Source organism: Apostichopus japonicus, chromosome 20 (genome assembly GCF_037975245.1).
Source record: "Apostichopus japonicus isolate 1M-3 chromosome 20, ASM3797524v1, whole genome shotgun sequence".
NCBI lineage: Eukaryota > Metazoa > Echinodermata > Holothuroidea > Aspidochirotida > Stichopodidae > Apostichopus > Apostichopus japonicus.
The window spans coordinates 32,927,902-32,945,988 of NC_092580.1; the positions used below are offsets into that span (position 1 = coordinate 32,927,902).

At 36.4% G+C, this 18,087-nt stretch overlaps 1 protein-coding gene and 1 long non-coding RNA gene across 11 annotated transcripts in view; one reads left to right on the forward strand and one right to left on the reverse strand.

The window, feature by feature from the left end:
- Positions 1-18,087, reverse strand: part of LOC139961830 (protein bicaudal D homolog 2-like) — a 37,137-nt gene that overhangs the window by 10,429 nt on the left and 8,621 nt on the right. For 2 of the 10 annotated variants that reach the window (XR_011791036.1, XM_071961377.1), the window contains exons 3-4: positions 15,756-17,465; positions 8,654-8,688 (exon numbers count right to left, since the gene is read on the reverse strand). Coding sequence is in view for 7 of the 10 variants with exons in the window: in XM_071961377.1 (XP_071817478.1) it covers positions 8,671-8,688; positions 15,756-17,465 (1,728 nt within the window). In the remaining 3 variants the exon portion in view is untranslated. Of the gene's footprint in view, positions 1-5,947; positions 17,466-18,087 lie in introns of those variants that run through there. The other 8 variants (XM_071961375.1, XM_071961381.1, XM_071961379.1 and 5 more) reach the window with 7 other exon arrangements.
- Positions 3-5,864, forward strand: LOC139961835 (uncharacterized). Its single transcript, XR_011791040.1, has 2 exons — positions 3-2,426; positions 2,483-5,864. It is a non-coding gene; the product is annotated as an uncharacterized lncRNA (long non-coding RNA).

Genomic DNA, 18,087 nt, shown 5'->3' on the forward strand with positions numbered 1-18,087 from the left:
TGATGCATGAAGGATACAACATAGGTCAAAGTTGAAATGGTATCATGAATATTCATACCACCAATGAATTATGGGTAACCAGAAAATTGAGCAGCTTTCAAAGCTGGTAGGAACAAGATGCTACTGTCGTTCAGTCTTACCACGACATCAATTATTAAATTCATGTCTTGAAATGTGAAGTGGATTCTGGGGGTAATTAATTTGCAAGTATTTATTAAAAGTAAAATCATTTAAGTTAAGATAGCTGCTGTATGATCCATCAGGTTGCCAAGCTCTGCGATCACATATTAGATCCCTTCAAAAGATTCTATGGATTAGGTAATTACCACAGGATGATACTCAGCTGTCTCCACTCAGCCTATCATTCAGGTACTAGCTTGTGCAAATAGCACAGAACCTCCTTCTACATAGTCACCTGTAATTATCTTCCTAGGTTTTTTCTGCTCCAAATTTGCCAGATGGGATGGGCAAGAGTGGTAAAAAAGTAATTACGAGAGGAGTGTGATCGGCTGACAATGCTGCCTGGTGCAATGCTCAAGTAATCTTCAAATCACTTTCTGGAAGTTCTTGTAGTTTTGACGTTATCTCACTTATCTGTTTACAGAGCATTTAAGAAATTCCAAAATGTTTGATTTTGCTCCTTGGAGTAGTCGGCAGTGCTTGAATGTCTCATTAAGACATTGATCCTCTTCAAACTATCGTACAAGCACAAAGCATCATTAAGGTTTATGCTGCATTTAAGTAATTTGGTCATTTATTTTTTACCACACATTTTTTTCCAAAACTAACAATTACTGTGGCTAGAAGATTCTAAGAAAGTAGCTTTTTCTCTTTAACTTTCGTGAAAGTTTCAGAAACAGTTTGGAAAGATATGTATAAAGTGATCATTTTTTTGGGTGATTCATGTAATTTCTTGTTGAATGTTGTGACATGCAGTGTTATTGTTCTGCAGGATAAATAGTACCATTTATATAGTTAAAACAGACTCAAAACTTATCTATTTTTGACTGCCTTCCCTGAGCACTAGCGCCACTGAGCATTGGTTTTCCTCTGGATATTGGTGCTATATAAATTTGCATTTGTTATTATTATTATTTACAAAATCAAATTAAATCACTAATTGTAAGTGGGCGGTGCCAAAGGAGCGAGGGCGCAGCGCTAAAACGTTTCCAGTGTGTAGTTAGGTAGATGGGAAAGTGCAGATTTGGAGTGGGAGACAGGTAAGAGAGGAGCAAAGTAAATGCAAAGATATCAGACTGGTGAATGAACTTATCTCCCGGCATCAGGTAAATCTCACAACTGTTACTCAGCATGTGTCACTGTGTGTGTATGTGTGTGTACTGTAACTATACAATGTGTTTAATTGATACTCTTACATATCATGTATATTAACTGTCTTTAAGTGAACCTCTCACTAGCCTGTTAGTAAATTGGGACACATATTCATATGTTACTCTCATGGGTTGCATGCAATTTACTCTTCACTGATAAGATTGATATTCCAATATCCATGAACCTAGATACTTCCAAAGTTTGGTTTACACAATCCATCTCCTAACTTGATGAATGGCTGCCAATAAGAAGTCACTGTGCTATGTATGACATCACAGCAGTTCAAACAGAACCAATAGACTATTGACATTACTATGCATATGGTATGGCCACAATGGATAATAATAGATCTGCGTACACACAAGGCCAACTTCGCCCACATTCGATTGCTCATCTCGTGTGGATGGCTAAAGGCATCTGTGTGTGTGGATGGCTAAAGGCATCTGTGCTACAGCCTCACGTGAACAATACTCTTGATCACTGCATGTAATATATCATTGATTGCACAGTAATTATGAGTCAATTCAACACACAGCATGAAACAAGTTTAATCCACTTGAGGGTGTGTACTACTTTAATACTGCATAAAGCAGTTGGCTTTCTAACAGGCAGCGGTTACCAGTGTCTATCAACCATGTTTGATTGAGAGTAACAAATGAGGGGAACTAGTTAAGAGGAGAGAGGATTATTGGGAAGACAGTTCAATGTCTTTTATTGTAGAGTAGTACATGGTAGTTATCTGATGTGTGGTAACTTAATGAAGAGTAGCAAAAGACTAGTCCAGACTAGGTTGGATTTCAATGTGTAGTACATTTTAGGTTGGATTTCAATGTGTTGTACATTTTAGGTTGGGTTTCAGTGTGTTGTACATTATAGGTTGTACTTCAATGTAGTACATTTTAGGTTGTACTTCAATGTAGTACATTTTAGGTTGGATTTCAATGTGTTACAAGGTTGGATTTCAATGTGTTGTACATAATAGGTTGTACTTCAATGTAGTACATTTTAGGTTGTACTTCAATGTAGTACATTATAGGTTGGATTTCGATGTGTTGAACATTATAGGTTGGATTTCAATGTGTTGTACATTATAGGTTTGATTTCAATGTGTTGTACATTATAGGTTGGACTTCAATATTGTACATTATAGGTTGGATTTCAATGTGTTGAACATTATAGGTTGGATTTCAATGTGTTGTACATTATAGGTTGGATTTCAATGTGTTGTAAATTATAGGTTGGATTTCAATATGTTGAACATTTTAGGTTGGATTTCAATGTGTTGTACATTATAGGTTGGATTTCGATGTGTTGAACATTATAGGTTGGATTTCAATGTGTTGTACATAATACAGGTAGGTTGGATTTCCATGTTTTGTACATTATAGGTTGGATTTCGATGTGTTGAACATTATAGGTTGGATTTCAATGTGTTGTACATTATAGGTTTGATTTCAATATGTTGTACATTATAGGTTGAATTTCAATATGTTGTACATTATAGGTTGGACTTCAATTTTGTTCCAATACCTGACAAATCCCTCATTAACAATTATAATTTATGTAAAATAGAAAACAGTATCTGCAGAATGTCCTTTCTTCAAAATTTAAGCACCTTTCTTGCACTGAAGCCGTCACCTAATCACATATGCAAGATTTCAAAAGAAATTTTGCTTTAGCAGAAATTGAGGGATGGAAGAAAACCCTACACCAACTTTAAAAGCTTCTTGAAGTCCTATGAGTTGTTTTTAAGAATTAAGATTGAACTGTGAGTGTTTATAACTACATCCCACGACTGAAAATACCTCTTTTGGGACCCAATTCTGCATAATAACTGTCTGGATTCCAAAAGATACCGGATACTAAAGTCTCAAGTTCACAAGATCTATGTATTGAGAAAACTCCTCGGTTCTTTTAAGTCGTGGCTAATATAGACAAAATGTTAATTTACTTGTAACTTGTAACATAGTTTATGCAAAACCATTGATGTAATCACATTTTACATGTAGTTTTCCTTGGAAAAGAACAAATTGGGAGGAAACAGCCATAGTAGACCAATTTGTTACTTTCAGAATCTACAGTAACCGTTTATATACATTTTGTGTACAGTACTTGAGAACTCAGTAATCCTTCCAGGAGCAATGAGAGATACTAAGAGAGGCAGAGTCCATATCAACTAATGAGATGTTTGAGCAGGTATTATTGTATTAATCATTCTATCAAGATTGATGGAGGTTTACTTTCAAAGTGAATGAGGTGATCCATGAGTGAATATCAGATTGTTGACTGTATAGTTGAACTGCTTGTATCTTGATTCTGTGTTTATTTATATAGTGATGAATGTAGTGTCTAAATGAATGTATTGTCTATGATGTGTTTTGTGTATGATGTATTGTCTACGATGTATATTTTGTGTATGATGTATGTAGTGTCTATGATGAATGTATTGTCTATGATGTATATATTGTGTATCATGTATACATTGTGTATGATGTATTGTGTATCATGTTTATATAATGTATGCTTTGTATAAGATGTATGTATTGTGTATGATGTATGTATTGTGTATGATGTACTGTATGTATTGTGTTTGATGTATTTTTTATGTATGACATACATATTTTGTATGATGTAGTGTGTATACATGTATAATTAGTATAATGTATGCATTGTATAATTCTGTTCGATGCATCTATTGGAAATAATGTATTTACTGTGTAAGATGTATGTATTGTGTATGGTGTATGTATTGTGTATGACGTATGTATTTTGTATGTATGATGTATGTATTGTGTATGGTGTATGCTTTGTGTATGACGTATGTATTCTGTACGATGTATGTATTGTGCATGTATGTATTGTCTACTATGTATGTATTGTCTACTATGTATGTACTGTGTATGATGTATGTATTGTGTATGATACATGTATTGTGTTTGATATACATATGACTATTGTGTATGATGTATGTATTTTGTATGTATGATGTATATATTGTCTACAATGTATGAATTGTGTATGTATGTATTGTCTACCATGTGTGTTTTGTGTATATTGTCTACGATGTATGTATTGTGTATGATGTATTACTGAATAAATTATTCCCTGTGACTGGTATGTACTTGGTGTATTTAAATGTAATACTGCTGTCTTGATAAACTAATCTGCTTACACATTGCAATGTTATTTGTTGATATCATTGTCATGTGTTAGCAATATAACTTCATCATAATATGGTCACCCGTTAGGAATTTTAAAGCATGTGTTGCCTCTTGACTTTATTACTTAATGATGACGAATCCTCAGTAAAAAATAAAAAAATATATACCATTTACCAATTAACTCAATTGTCATTGGATTGACTCAGCTTTACTTTAGCAAGTAGTCATGTTTATGCTTTCAGACTTTGACCTCTGCTAAATCTTAAACTTTCACCATGAACAAAAAGACAAGAACTTAATGTTACCCTATTCTGTACACAGTTCTGCTCATTCCTTACAAAGTATTAGTGTAAAGGTACCTTTAAACTAGAGCTAATTAATAAATAAGTATGGATTATCCTCTTTGGTTTAACTCTTTTGCATTTCTACCTGTACATGACAACTCAGCATCTCAAACTAGCAAACATGATTTCACTGATAAGCAATAGTTTACTTACATTGCAAGTGCTAAGTTAAATAATATACCAACATACTGTACCTCCAAACATACAACAGACACACATACAGTAGAAAAAACTCATTGCAAACAGTAGGTTTCAGTTAAAATAGTGACCAGCTTGGATTTACTAATAAACACTTCTAGAGCAAGCCAAATAATATCTGAAACATTCACACCAAAGTTTGCCTACTCACTGGAATATAGCAGCTGGTTATATTACAGACTTCATTCTTGACAAAAAGAATCACACCTATACATTATATATGAAACTAACTGACAGTTATGACCATCAAATGTGTTCACATCAGAAACAAGTGTCCACAACAAAGTGACACCTCTGGGGGAGGGGGGTCTTTTCGGATTACGACCTGATAATCTTGGACTCCTATCCCGATCAAAGGTTCTACACAGGCCCATGGTTTTGATATGGTCCCAACAGCATAATTTGAATAATCATGCATTCTCATCTAAATTTATCTTTCTGTGCTCGCTTTTTCAAAATCAATAACTCTCTCCTCCCTTGCTGTGGAAATTGCCCTCCCAATAACCCTGTCTTCACCCAATTGCTGATGAAAATGGCAAGTAAGGTAGTTAAATGGAAGAGAAATAAAAACATTTATGGCTATAAGTTGAGAATCTGGTATAATATTGTTTGTGTTATTTGAAGTTAATTGCAATAATTATGTCTTGTGTCATGTGAGTAGAGTTAATATTATGTAGATGATGGTATATATATATATTTATATCATGTGAATATGTTGATTAGTGAGATTACTATAAGCTGATGCAGCTCTGGGAGTTATTAGTAAAGTTGGAGAGAAAAAAAGAAGAAACAAGAAGAACAAAAAACAAGAAAGACAAAACAAAGGAAGGTAGAAGAAATAAAGTGTAAGGAAGGAAACGGTAACAATAACTAGGCAGACTGTGCAATAAAGAGAGAAACTACCGAGCAAAGTTTTATCTAGCAAAAAATTTTGCACTCACATTTATATCACAAATTTTGAACAGGTGAAAAATAAACAGAAACCCTTGCATACTGTATGTAACTAATAATGTGAACATGATTAGACCAAAAAGAATGGATGTTACCCATCTATATATATATATATATATATACATGTATGGTTCATTGTTAATGCTAGTATATAAATATACAGTATGTAATATGGACAGATATGTAAAATGATATACAAGCATGACAAGAACATACAGTAAACCGAATATTAATATTCCATATGATAGCAATAAAAAAAGAACCCTGTCATGAGCGAAACCATAAAGCTTAGAACACCAGTCCCTGCATTTCCATGCACCTTTGTAAACATTCTATCCTCATGAATTATGAAGTCAAGATTTCAATAGCACCCTAAAAACCTACAGTTGGGTTTTTAATTTATCTAAGCCATGTGACATTCAAACATAAACTAGATAACTTTCTCAGCATAAGAATTCTGTGTGGAATGGATACTACCATTTTGATAACACCTAATTAGCAAAATATAAACAATTTTAATGACACAAAGACTTGATTAATACTTTCGCCAAGCACACTAAAAAGCACCTCATCCCACACCCCATCCCATGACCAAAACAAACTTTGGTGTTTCTGCATCCGGACAGAACAATGGTCTCAGTAACAATCGGTAAATCAAACATTTACCTTTTGTTATGAGTAACATCATGCTCCCACATAAACTGATTCTAATGAGAATCCACCGGCAAGATAAATTTCAGCATCAATAATTTTTTTAATATTTTTTTTATAGAACACATGCACTCCAAACCCCCCTCCCCCCTCCCCACAAAATATACATATATCTGTATACACTTGAGTTGCAAACCCTGACCACATAAACTAGCAACTTTTAGTTTTAAGCTTTATGATGATTTAGACTGCATTAATATTATTAATAAGTCATGCCATTAATATACATATAGCTAGATTTCAGACCCTCCCCCCACTTTAAGCTTGATATAAACAGATTTCTGATTATTAATTAATAAGGTCATTACAAATACAATGTAGCATGCATTGAAATGATGTAAAAATGTTTTAAAAAATATTAACAATTAAAAAAAGCCAACCAAAGAACCAAATTTATATAAGAAGAAGAAGTTTTTAACCATATTATATACTAAATGAAGCTACATGTTTTCGATAAAAGGAGCACACTGCTGCTTTTTTCTGTCAGATGTTTGAATTAATCGACATACAGTAGTGTTCTGGGAGTCTCTCCATTGTTAAACACGTCCTCCCAGTTTTTCCTAAATTATTACAAATTTTACGATTAGAAACCACTGGGAAAAAATCTGAACCTTTGATATCAATCTCGGTACACTGACAATAACTGTCAAAAATATGTATCTTTCTCTGTTTAGTATATATTTAAAATGCAGAATGCTCCTTTAATTTCCCTTTATATTCCATTAGTGTGTTAGTGACATCAGTACCAACAAGGGTAAGTATGAAAATTAAAATAAATCTACAGACATGCAATTAATTAACCACATCATAAAAATGAAATTTGAGAATAAACTTGGCTCTTTTGTTTAAGTCATTAAGTGAGATAGATAACCCTTCATTTCAATAGACCTATTAACCTGCAACACTATCTTCATAAATTTATTAAATCATTCTTACTTTGACCTTGAAGATATGTATTTTTATGCTGAACATATTTTGCAATCGGATATAAAGGTAGATTGCTTTTGATATTATGATAAACAGTGGTCAATGTCATATCAACAGAAGCAACACTTCCAGCTCTGATATCACAACAGTAAATCAAAAAAATTCAGAAAATTTTTGCAGCAGCTTGCCAACTTTGCAAAATCCACCACCGTAGCTAAAATTGCATATAAAGAAAGTAATTCATAAAAAAAACACCTTAAAACATTGCACAAAAATTGTTTGAAAACTATAGCCCTACAAGGCATTGCACAAAGGGAATTTACTGTAATACAGGAAGCTTCCTCAAGTCATTGCCACAGAATCTTAATCAAAAATAGTTTGAAAAAGGGTTCAGAGGGCTTTTTATTTGGCTAGAAACAAAATTCAAACCAGTGCCCTCTGGATTTTTAAGTCCTAAATCCCTCCCAGCTGAGCTATCCATCACATAGGTGTATGCCGATCCCTATGTGACCATTCCCTTACGTTTGTGCGAAATAAGGTTGCATAAAATGGGAACCTTGAGATTTAACGGCACATCACAGACTTCAGTCGCAGGTTGTGAAATTTTTCATTATCGATTTTTCATGTTTTAGCGCGAGGGGTTGTCAACAAGAGCATAAGCTCTGCAAACCTTTCACAGAAACAAAAATCATTTCTTTGTACTTTTTCTTCAGATAAAGGCGTCTGGGCGGGAAAGGCGTCTGGACAGCAGTATCATAAATGCAGGAAGGTATGGTATGCAATGCTACCACCAACTCTGTTTTTTGGGGGAGGGGGGAGGGGGGAGTGATAATTTAGCTGCAAGATAATTAGGGTAATCAAGCAAGGAATCAACGGGTGGGTTGCAGATGGTTACCTGTGACTGCATGTCTCTGTTGAATCTCAAGGTTCCACTTAAAAAACCCCAGCTTGATTAACTTAGCAAAGATAATGCTTAGAAAGGTATGGGATAAAAATTAAAAATGGAATATATGTCATAATGTACATTACCTGTAATAAGAGGCAATTTACTCAATAACATGAACCTGGGAAAGTAAGAATCAAAAATTGATCTCTGGACCTACTTGGTTAATAATTAGCACATCAATATTTCCTTTTGTCTTTATTTCAAAATAACTACATGTATTTATATATTTATAGCAGCCTACATTTTAAATCCCTACAGTACTCACAGCAATCTCCTCATGAGAGTCATCAAATCTGACATTACAATATGCTAAAACTTGGCTCTGCTGAATAGCAAGCATTTCTATGCAGTTTAATAAATGCTACAATGTAATGTTTTGGACTTTGCAAATGAGTACTGTCTTATTTACATTTAGAAGTGATATTAGTACTAAACAAAACTTTTGCAACTGCTAGGACTGTAATAAATAGAAATCTCCAGTTGTCAAGATGACTACAATCTGTCACAAAACATGTGGAGAAACCTTCAATCCCCCCCCCCCCATTGTAATTTCCCCTGTTCCTCAACAACATTCTCTGCAGATATTTGATACTAAAACCATTCATAACCACACACCTTCGTTCTTTCTCAACATATTTACTATCAACCTCCGATTCTTGCTGTCGTCCCTGGTTACCTGCATCCCCTGAGTGACTATATTTTTGAGATGGACTAACATTTAGCACCATAAAAGTTACACATTAAAATAACAGTGTCAAAGTTTTGAAACAAAATAAAGCATAACATTGTTGAATAGCCGACTGATTAACTATGCTGCAGAGCACGTCTACTATTCACTTTCAATATTTTATTTTCCTACTGTAGTTTCAACTGCGTGTCGTTGCAAAGTCTAACACGTTGCAAAGTTGTTCATACTGTGCATTCGTTGTGGCCTTCGTCTAATCGACCTCTGATCAGACACCAAGATACAGATATTACATGAAGATGAGTTCATTTTCCTTTTATCAGATAAATGAAATGTGTCAGTTTTAGATATACTGTACTGACAGCAAACTTCAATTTGTGATATTTTTGTTTGTACATCGATTAAAGTTTAATTGCCAAGGATTAAAGTCCATGATCTTTCATTGAAATAGAAAGAAAGGAAAAAAATTCAAGCCTTTTCAAGTTTGCTTGAAAGGTTTTTTGCTTTTGTAATCACTTCTCATGGGATTTTGGCACCACTAAAACAGACAATATAGGAATTGTTTGCTCATCTTTTGTCAAAAACACAAATATATTAAATCAAAATAGGCAAGAATATTTTTACCTGTATTAGTCTATGATTATACTGTATGTTTATCACTGATTGCTATACTGTACATAGAGTCACGTAAGTTAAATGGATGATGGAAAGCTTGGCAACCAGGAAGCTTGTTAAGTTATATTTAAGTTGCTTTTACCATTCAGCAATTAGCATAGATCACAGGCAATATCTTTCAGCATAAATCTAGTTATAATTGATATATATGTTATAACTTAAAATAATACCATTTATGTAACATTGATCAAAAATGGAAGGTCCCAGCTCTATAACAAATCTAACCTAGAGAATCGTTAACCTCTGTGGTTGTGAAGAGTCTCGAAAGAGGCCAGGATGACAAACTGCATCGTCAGATGCAAAAGGTTGCTAATGGTCAATTTTAAAGATCTGTGTCCAGGATTTGATCAAATAAAGTGTCTCTCATACAAGTTTGAATATTTGATGTACTTATCACTATTATAATGGTAAGGGGATGGGAGTAAAATAGACTCCTCTAGAATACTGGTTTTAAGATCGAGTTGGTTTGACTTCCATTATGATCACTGAAACATGTACCGACATACAATTGACAACAGTTTAAAATGACATACACGTATATGTTATTAGTGAAGATAAATATATATGACTACACCTGCAATGTGGATTAATTAATCATCAGTGGTGACAAATATAAACACTAATGTTGTATACAACATGCAACAGTGTTAAAGCAATGAAATGGGACAACACAACTGTGTAAACCATGCAATGGTGTTAAAGCAATGGATAGCAGGAAATCAGCAAAAGGGTTCCTTATAGCTAAGGTTGTAGTCACAACTAACCTCCATAGCAACCAACTAACAATAAAGTTTATTACTTTGAAATATTCTCATCAACAGAGATTCATCCATTCAATTATTGTTCAGTATCAGGTTTGTTTTTAGTTTTCATGTGGAGGAAACACTTCCATACAGTACATGTAGAAAATGTTTGGTACAACCAGGTACAGTATTCTGTACAATCAATGTTAAGTCACCATTTTGGATGATGTCATAGACTTGCTAATTATGTGATCTGTGAAAATGCATATATTCATAATCAATTTCAATAACAAAGCAGTCAGCTGGGACAATATACACGTATGGTAATTGTCTAACACCACCTTAACACTGTCCTGTCATACCATGCTTCAAAGCACTTGTGCTGGCAGTACCAACTATTTTTAAGTTTATCAATCTGATTGAAACATGGTATTGATATTGCTCTGAGTTTGACTTGGTCAATGTTTAGACACTGGACATAAAAATACAGTAAAGAAAACAAAAAAACTGTCCCAACTAGGTGAACAAAGCCAACTGTCAACCATTTTGCCTGACCTCTATATAGCGCATACCATAGGTCGCTGGGACCCTGGATGCACTGGGAAAATTGCAGGAACTTTGAGACAGGTACTGTGACCAGCCTAGATAGAAATATCAGTATTTCAATGAGAGACCTTTATATAGGTATTCTGCATGAGGCGAGAATGAGGAGCAAAAAAGCAACAGCAGAGTAAGAATGAGACAGCAGGCACCAGTGACAGACAAAGATATACAACAAAAGAAAGGAAAGGAAAGTGATAGCGACAGGTATTTGTGACGCAACATTACATATATACTGTTTGCATAGAGATATAACTATACATCAGTGTGGGCTGCAGTGTATCATACAGGCCTACCGATGAACTTTCTTTTTGAATGCAGGTCAAATACAAAGTATTGATGTGTTGAAGGGTATACAATTATGTGATTGTTTTATTGAATACAAAGGGTGTAAATATGTGTAAACTTGATGTCTTTATATATATATATTGTAGTGAATAATTCATGTGATGTAAAAGCTTAAAGGGAATTGGAGGGATAAATAAATCACTGATTCATGGTTTCAACTGAACATTGTTAAAAAGTCAGCATAACCATCATCATACAAAGTAGGGTTGGTGGACAGCAATAAACTGAACTTTATCCTTACTATTTAGTTTCGTACTTGCAGTACTCCATTCAATCTTTTTTGTGTTCAACATATTGCTTGCATTTGTCTACAAACGATAAAACAGGTTAGCCAGGGAAACATGCAGCATCACCCAATGGAATCTGAATTTGTGAAATAAGCCCCTTCCTCCCCCCTTCCCACCCTACTGCTGGGAAGTGTGGTCACATTAAGGTCTGCTTACATTACCCCATGTGCATATATCACTGTACCTATGCAAATATTGACTCACCCTACCCCACTACTCATGAATAGGTAACATGAGTCCTGAACATTTTCAACAAGGGACCTTTGTTTTTTTTCAAAACAATAAACATCGAAACATCAGTGAATCACAATAAAACATGGTGTTGACTTGAGAAGAGGAGTTCAGGCTTGGACTTGGAGGGATGGAGGATACGAGGGTAAGAGTATTCAGGCTTTGTAAACTGTGCCTATATAAAAGCACAAGAAATATTATCAGGCAATCACTTCAATCCAAACGCTCTGCTCGTCTATTTGACACTATTAGTCATCTTTGCATGCATATTGAAAGCAGCAGCAGCAACTTAATGCTGTTAGCATTACATAACTGATTTACATTTGCTATTTACTTCGGGATTAAAACTACAGCCGTGCTTCCTCTGACGAAAAAAAAGAGACTTTTCCTGGCCACTGCAGGGATTACCTAAGACTTTGGCAGAGGATATTTTTGCTTTAAAATCCTTAATTTCCATCACCGAGAATTAATTTGATTGATTACTTCTGCAGCTTGGCGGATTCATTGTGACAAAATGAAACATGTTACCCCAAGGCACAATGATGGAAGGATTATTGCACTTACGGTTTCCCAGCTCAAACAGTGGACACCTGAAAAATGAAAATGCGTAGGAAACCGTAAGCAGTCTAAGGATCACTGCTGCTAATTCATTCATGGCCCTTGGGCCACTCAACTGAAATGGGGGCAAAGGCTTATACGCACTGAAGGACAAACAACCAACAGAACTATATATAACATATCTTGCACACAGATCACACAAATCATACACACTATAAAGTTAGCTACATGGTGGTGATATGGTACAGTATTAATATATGTGTGTAAATGTAGGGTTGAGGTTGGTTCTGTTTCAAAGTCTTGTAAATGGTTCTGGTCCAAGATGATTTTACTATACAATATATGAAAGAATTCAAAACGTCATCACTATGGATGGATGTGGGGGGGGGGTCTGACATCAGTACCATGTGAGAACTATACTGTGTACGCTTTAAGATTTTATAATGACCCATTCCACAATCAGTGATCACTACCAGTAACTTGATGAAACAAACTACACATTTCATCAGAGAAAATAAACAATAACAAAGTTCTGTGATATTTTAAATGTGTTTAGATTGCCCTGGTTTATTGTTGTGTGACTACTTAACTGAAAGGACCACATCCATCAGATAGAATTAGGCATTGAGTGTGCTGAATCCAACACAATGTACTTACTGTACAGTAATACCAGCACAATTAAAGATATTCGACTACTTACTTGGGGCTTACTATGAGCTGTATTGTCTCATGGATTAATTCTGGCCTCTAGCATACAAAGTATCAACCACCATCATAGGTACAAACTCTAAGCAAACAATGGGTTCATTACTACACACAAATGTGACATACCAACCACCAACAGGCTAAAGGTACCACACAAGTTATTACTTAAGTTCTAATAACTTAAGTTCCTATAACTTCAGAGATGACAATGTGTCATGTTTTTTTCTGAGTCAAATCTGTTCTTTGAAATTGTTATACAAAAGCATGTTAGCTGAAATTCTGCACCATTTTTAGTAATTGTAACAGAAATGTATTTTGCTGAGTTAAGTGTGGAAAGTACAGTGCTGAAGCGGTGGGGTGGAGGGGGGGGGGGAGATGGGAAGACTATGGTTTTGTTGAAGGAAACAATTACTGCCAGTCTCACTAGGTCACTATAGGTAAGTCCAAGGATTAGATGTTTGTTAAGCCACTGCAAGTATTGAGATGTAATGTTTAAGACATACAGTAGATACATTCCATAATATATTGCATGTTGTGATATATGGGATACACAGCAAAGCTTCTCTCCACTATCTCTTTACATCTCCATTCAGATACATATATAAGACTTTTAATCACTAGTAGATGGTGATAGCAGGTCGGCTAAACTCCTAACAGGTTAAGTTAACATAACTACAATGTTAAGAAGTATAGTACAATCGGCCCGTTTGTTTTTCTTTTGGTTTTTGTAAAATTTACTATCAAACAATATACTTTGAATGCCAGTCCAAGTATGTTAGACAATGCCTGCAATTTGTTTCTCTACTTTATTCAAGTAATGCACAAACCTACTGTAACATATCTCCACTGCCTTTCTACTGAAAATCAATATTAAATGCCAACACTACAGAACCAAACAGGCTAGGTCACATCTATGCTCACTGCTACTGTATATTTTGCCTCTCCTCTAATGAGTCAGAAACAGCTAGGATATTTATAAATGAGAGATAAAATTTCACATCTTTCAAAACAACAGGAAATTGGATACCAATTGCAAACATGTACATTGGAAGGCCAGATATCATGACAACATTTCTTCTAACTGAAACAGGCTCAAACCTTCAATTATGTACTGAGGCAACTGTGGGTACTCCGAACACCCCCCCCCACCCCAGACCCCCAGACTTGCAGATGGACGGTAAGTTTATTGCCCCAACAGAAAATATGTCACCTAAATTGTGCCGTGTTTTATCACCTTCATGAGACAAAAAAAGAAGCGTACAGCCAACATTGCTTTCCACGACGGCATAATGAACTTGATGTCGTCAACGTGGAGAGATTAATTGCAGTTGCAAAGTGTCAGACACTTTGCCCGAGGCAACAGTTAATATAACCTTGAGAATGACACAGTTTATAAACCATGAGTCATACCATGAGAGCAGTTAGTAGTTTTAAAGTCACTCCTTCAACAGAATGTTATGCTGCGTAATATCAACAATATCCGTTGCAGTCCTCAAAGTCATATAAATGAGGAAACTTGGGCGTATCTAGTGTGCGGCCGTATTCATCGTAAGATTGACTCGAGAGTTTGGTAAAAGCAGTGAGGAGATGAATTATTAACTGCAGCAGTTTTAAGGACCAAGCTTTTTGTTTTATATTTTTCAAGCCCCCGATAATTATTATTTATTCATCCTTCTAGTACGCTCATGTGCGTATTGAAAACAGCTGTGACCGGACCACAGAAGAGTTTCCCCAATGTATCTTTTCGTTTTACTTGTCACCAATGACTTATGCAAACTTGATATCAGCTTTGATGGCAATGCAAAGGAAAGCTGCTAATGAGATGAACTTAAGAATGGAGAGTAAAATCAGAGAGTAATCCCTATAAATGATGAAGTAAATCAAATTTAGGGGAATGTCAGGCTTCATTACACTCTCTCTGCAATTTAAGCCGTTTTAAGCAAACAAAGATTTTTTCTTCTTTTAATACATATTGGTGTGGTCATTGATGGCGAATTTTGAAATTATTTCAAAACCATCAAAACTTTAACTCATTGGATACTTCAAAAGCACTAGCATGATGATTTTATTCTATTTTTGGAGCACAAATTTGAAATTAAAATGGGAGGAGAGGGGGACAATGATGCAGCGTAAGCAAAAGTTTTAAAAGATATCCGAGATTATTTAACGTAAGGAAGACGAGAGGGGGAGGAGAAGATAGTGAAGATTAGTAATATGGTGGTGGTCTATTCGGTTGTGGAAATTGACCATACGGAGCAGTTGGTCTAGGTGGGTTGTAAGGGAATCGATAGTGTAGATATGGACTAGCTGCCATGGGATGCCGTAACCCTGGCATGTAAGCTGGAACACTCACTTTTGCAGGTTTATGCCTCCTGGGATGCCTTGGTTGTCTGTGCGGGACCATCTGGCTCTCCTGGTGACATTCCAAGTCCTCCAGCCGTTGGGTGAGAGCCAGTTTCTGTTGGATTGCCATCCTCAGGAGGGAGTTCAAGGTCTTCTTCTCCTCGTCGGCAGCGGCGATCTGCCTGTGCATCTCCTCCAGCTGTGTCACGTATTCGTCGCAACGCTTGGCGAACATGGCTCGCAAACTGGAAAATGTTGCGGCATCCTCCTTCAATGCTTTCAACTCCGTTCGGAGTTTTGTCAGAGTGTCTGCAATTATGTACTTTTCATTCTCGTATTTGCCCTTAAGATTAGCCAGGGCAACCTCTGCAGTGGTCTTATTGGCTTTCAGGACGGTTCTAAGTGTTGCCACTTGTTCTCGCTTTGTCTGCAAGAGTAATTTTAACTTCACCACCTCTTCCTTGAGATCTTCCGTTTCTGTTTCATTTCGTTCTTTGCCTCGCTGTCTAGACATTTCCGCTGCCTGTTCGACAGCCCTTTTAAGAAACTTGACTTGATCGCGGATGGCTAACAGGAGGTTCGAGCAGGTCACCGGGTTTCCGTGCAGTTTGGAAACCAAGCCATGAGATATTTGTGCGGAGGATGATTTTGTGCCATCAATGCCATTCTCTGTCGTCACTTCTTTCAGCCTACTCGAAAATTCATGCGTGAAGTTTTCCCTTCGACTTTGTCGTGCAAGCTTCAAATGTTCTTGCATCTTTTTGTTAGGACTCTCCGAATTAACTAAGCACATGTTCGTGTACAACTGGCCTACATCCTCACTGATATTCACAAGTTCGTCTTGCGTGCAGTTCAGGTGGCCTTGAGTCTCCCCGACCAGGTCGCTCAGTTGCTTCAGTTGGCCCTTGAGGTCTTTGATTGTATCTTGGTGTTTGCGGTTCTGTTCGTTTATGATGCCAGACTGGGCTTCCTTCTTGGTGTTATCGTCTCTGTTTCTGTTCCCTTGGGCCATCATTTCGGATTTCAAACTGTTTATTTCAGCCATAGCGGTGGCGTATTTTTTCTCGTATTGTTTGACCAGACGGACCAGCTGGTAAAGCTTTTGCTGCGTCTCGTTCAGATTCGGTGGGATGGCCTCCTCTACCTCTCCCTCTACCTCCCCATTTTCGATGGGGAGATCCCCTAGGCTTTGCAGAACTCCCTTAGTGCTCTCCAATTCTGACTGAGACATTTCCAACGTCTTGGACAGCTCCGACTTTTCAGTCTCAAGTTGTGCCAACTGCTCCTCCAATTTCTTGATCTCAGTGCTGTGAATCTCACTGTACAAACTCCCAGTCCGGTTGAGATCCCGATGAGAGTTGCCTTCTTCATCTGCCTGCATCTCGTATTCCATCTGCTGGAGAAGAGGATGAGCTGGTGGGGACTCCCCATCGAACTCGTCCTCCTCTACTTCCACTAAGCTAGTGTTGTTTTCAAGGTCGTTATTAATAGCCTCTAACTCCATCAGCATGGCTTGATCAATCTGTTTCTTCAACTGGTGTTTCTGCTCTCGTTCAGATTCCAAGGCCTGCAGTGTCTCCTCGATCTGTTTCTCTGTGATCTCCCGTAGACGGACCTGGTCGTCGATATTTGAGTTCAGGTACTGTATCTCTTCTGTCAGTCTGCGGTTCTCATGCTTTAAGGATTCATACTCAATCTGGGACGATTTTAAGCTTGATATCTGCAATGGAGACGGATGGCAAGAAAATACATTACATCTGAATACAAAGTCTTACTTTGCAGAGTAAATTAGAAAATACATGACATCCGAAGACAGTCTTACTTTGCACAGACAGTATATAAGAAAATACATTATATACATCCGAAGACAAAGTCTTACTTTGCACAGTAAATAAGAAAAAACATTACATCCGAACAAAGTCTTACTTTGCACAGTAAATTATAAAGTAGGGATGCACCGGATTTCCGGTCCGGCCGGACCGGAAAGTCCGGCCGGACTATCCGGCTGGATAGTGAGCAATTATCCGGTTCCAGCCGGATATTTTTCAAAATCTGGCCGGATCTTTTTCAAAATCTGGCCTGAACTATTCCTTAAAAAGGTGTTGGTATTAACTTAAATCAATGTAAACTATTTCCAAAAATTGATGAAATCATTCAAAGTAAGGAAAAATTAGGTGTAACATGTTTAATTTAATTTTCTCAATGGTCTGACCTATGATTTGCTCCTTGTTTCATACTTCTTCTTCCTATTAATGAGTTTCTTTTGTGTAATGATAAAATCCGGTTCCGGCCAGATTTTATCCGGCTGGATTTCATGTTCTATATGGCAAAATCTGGTTCCG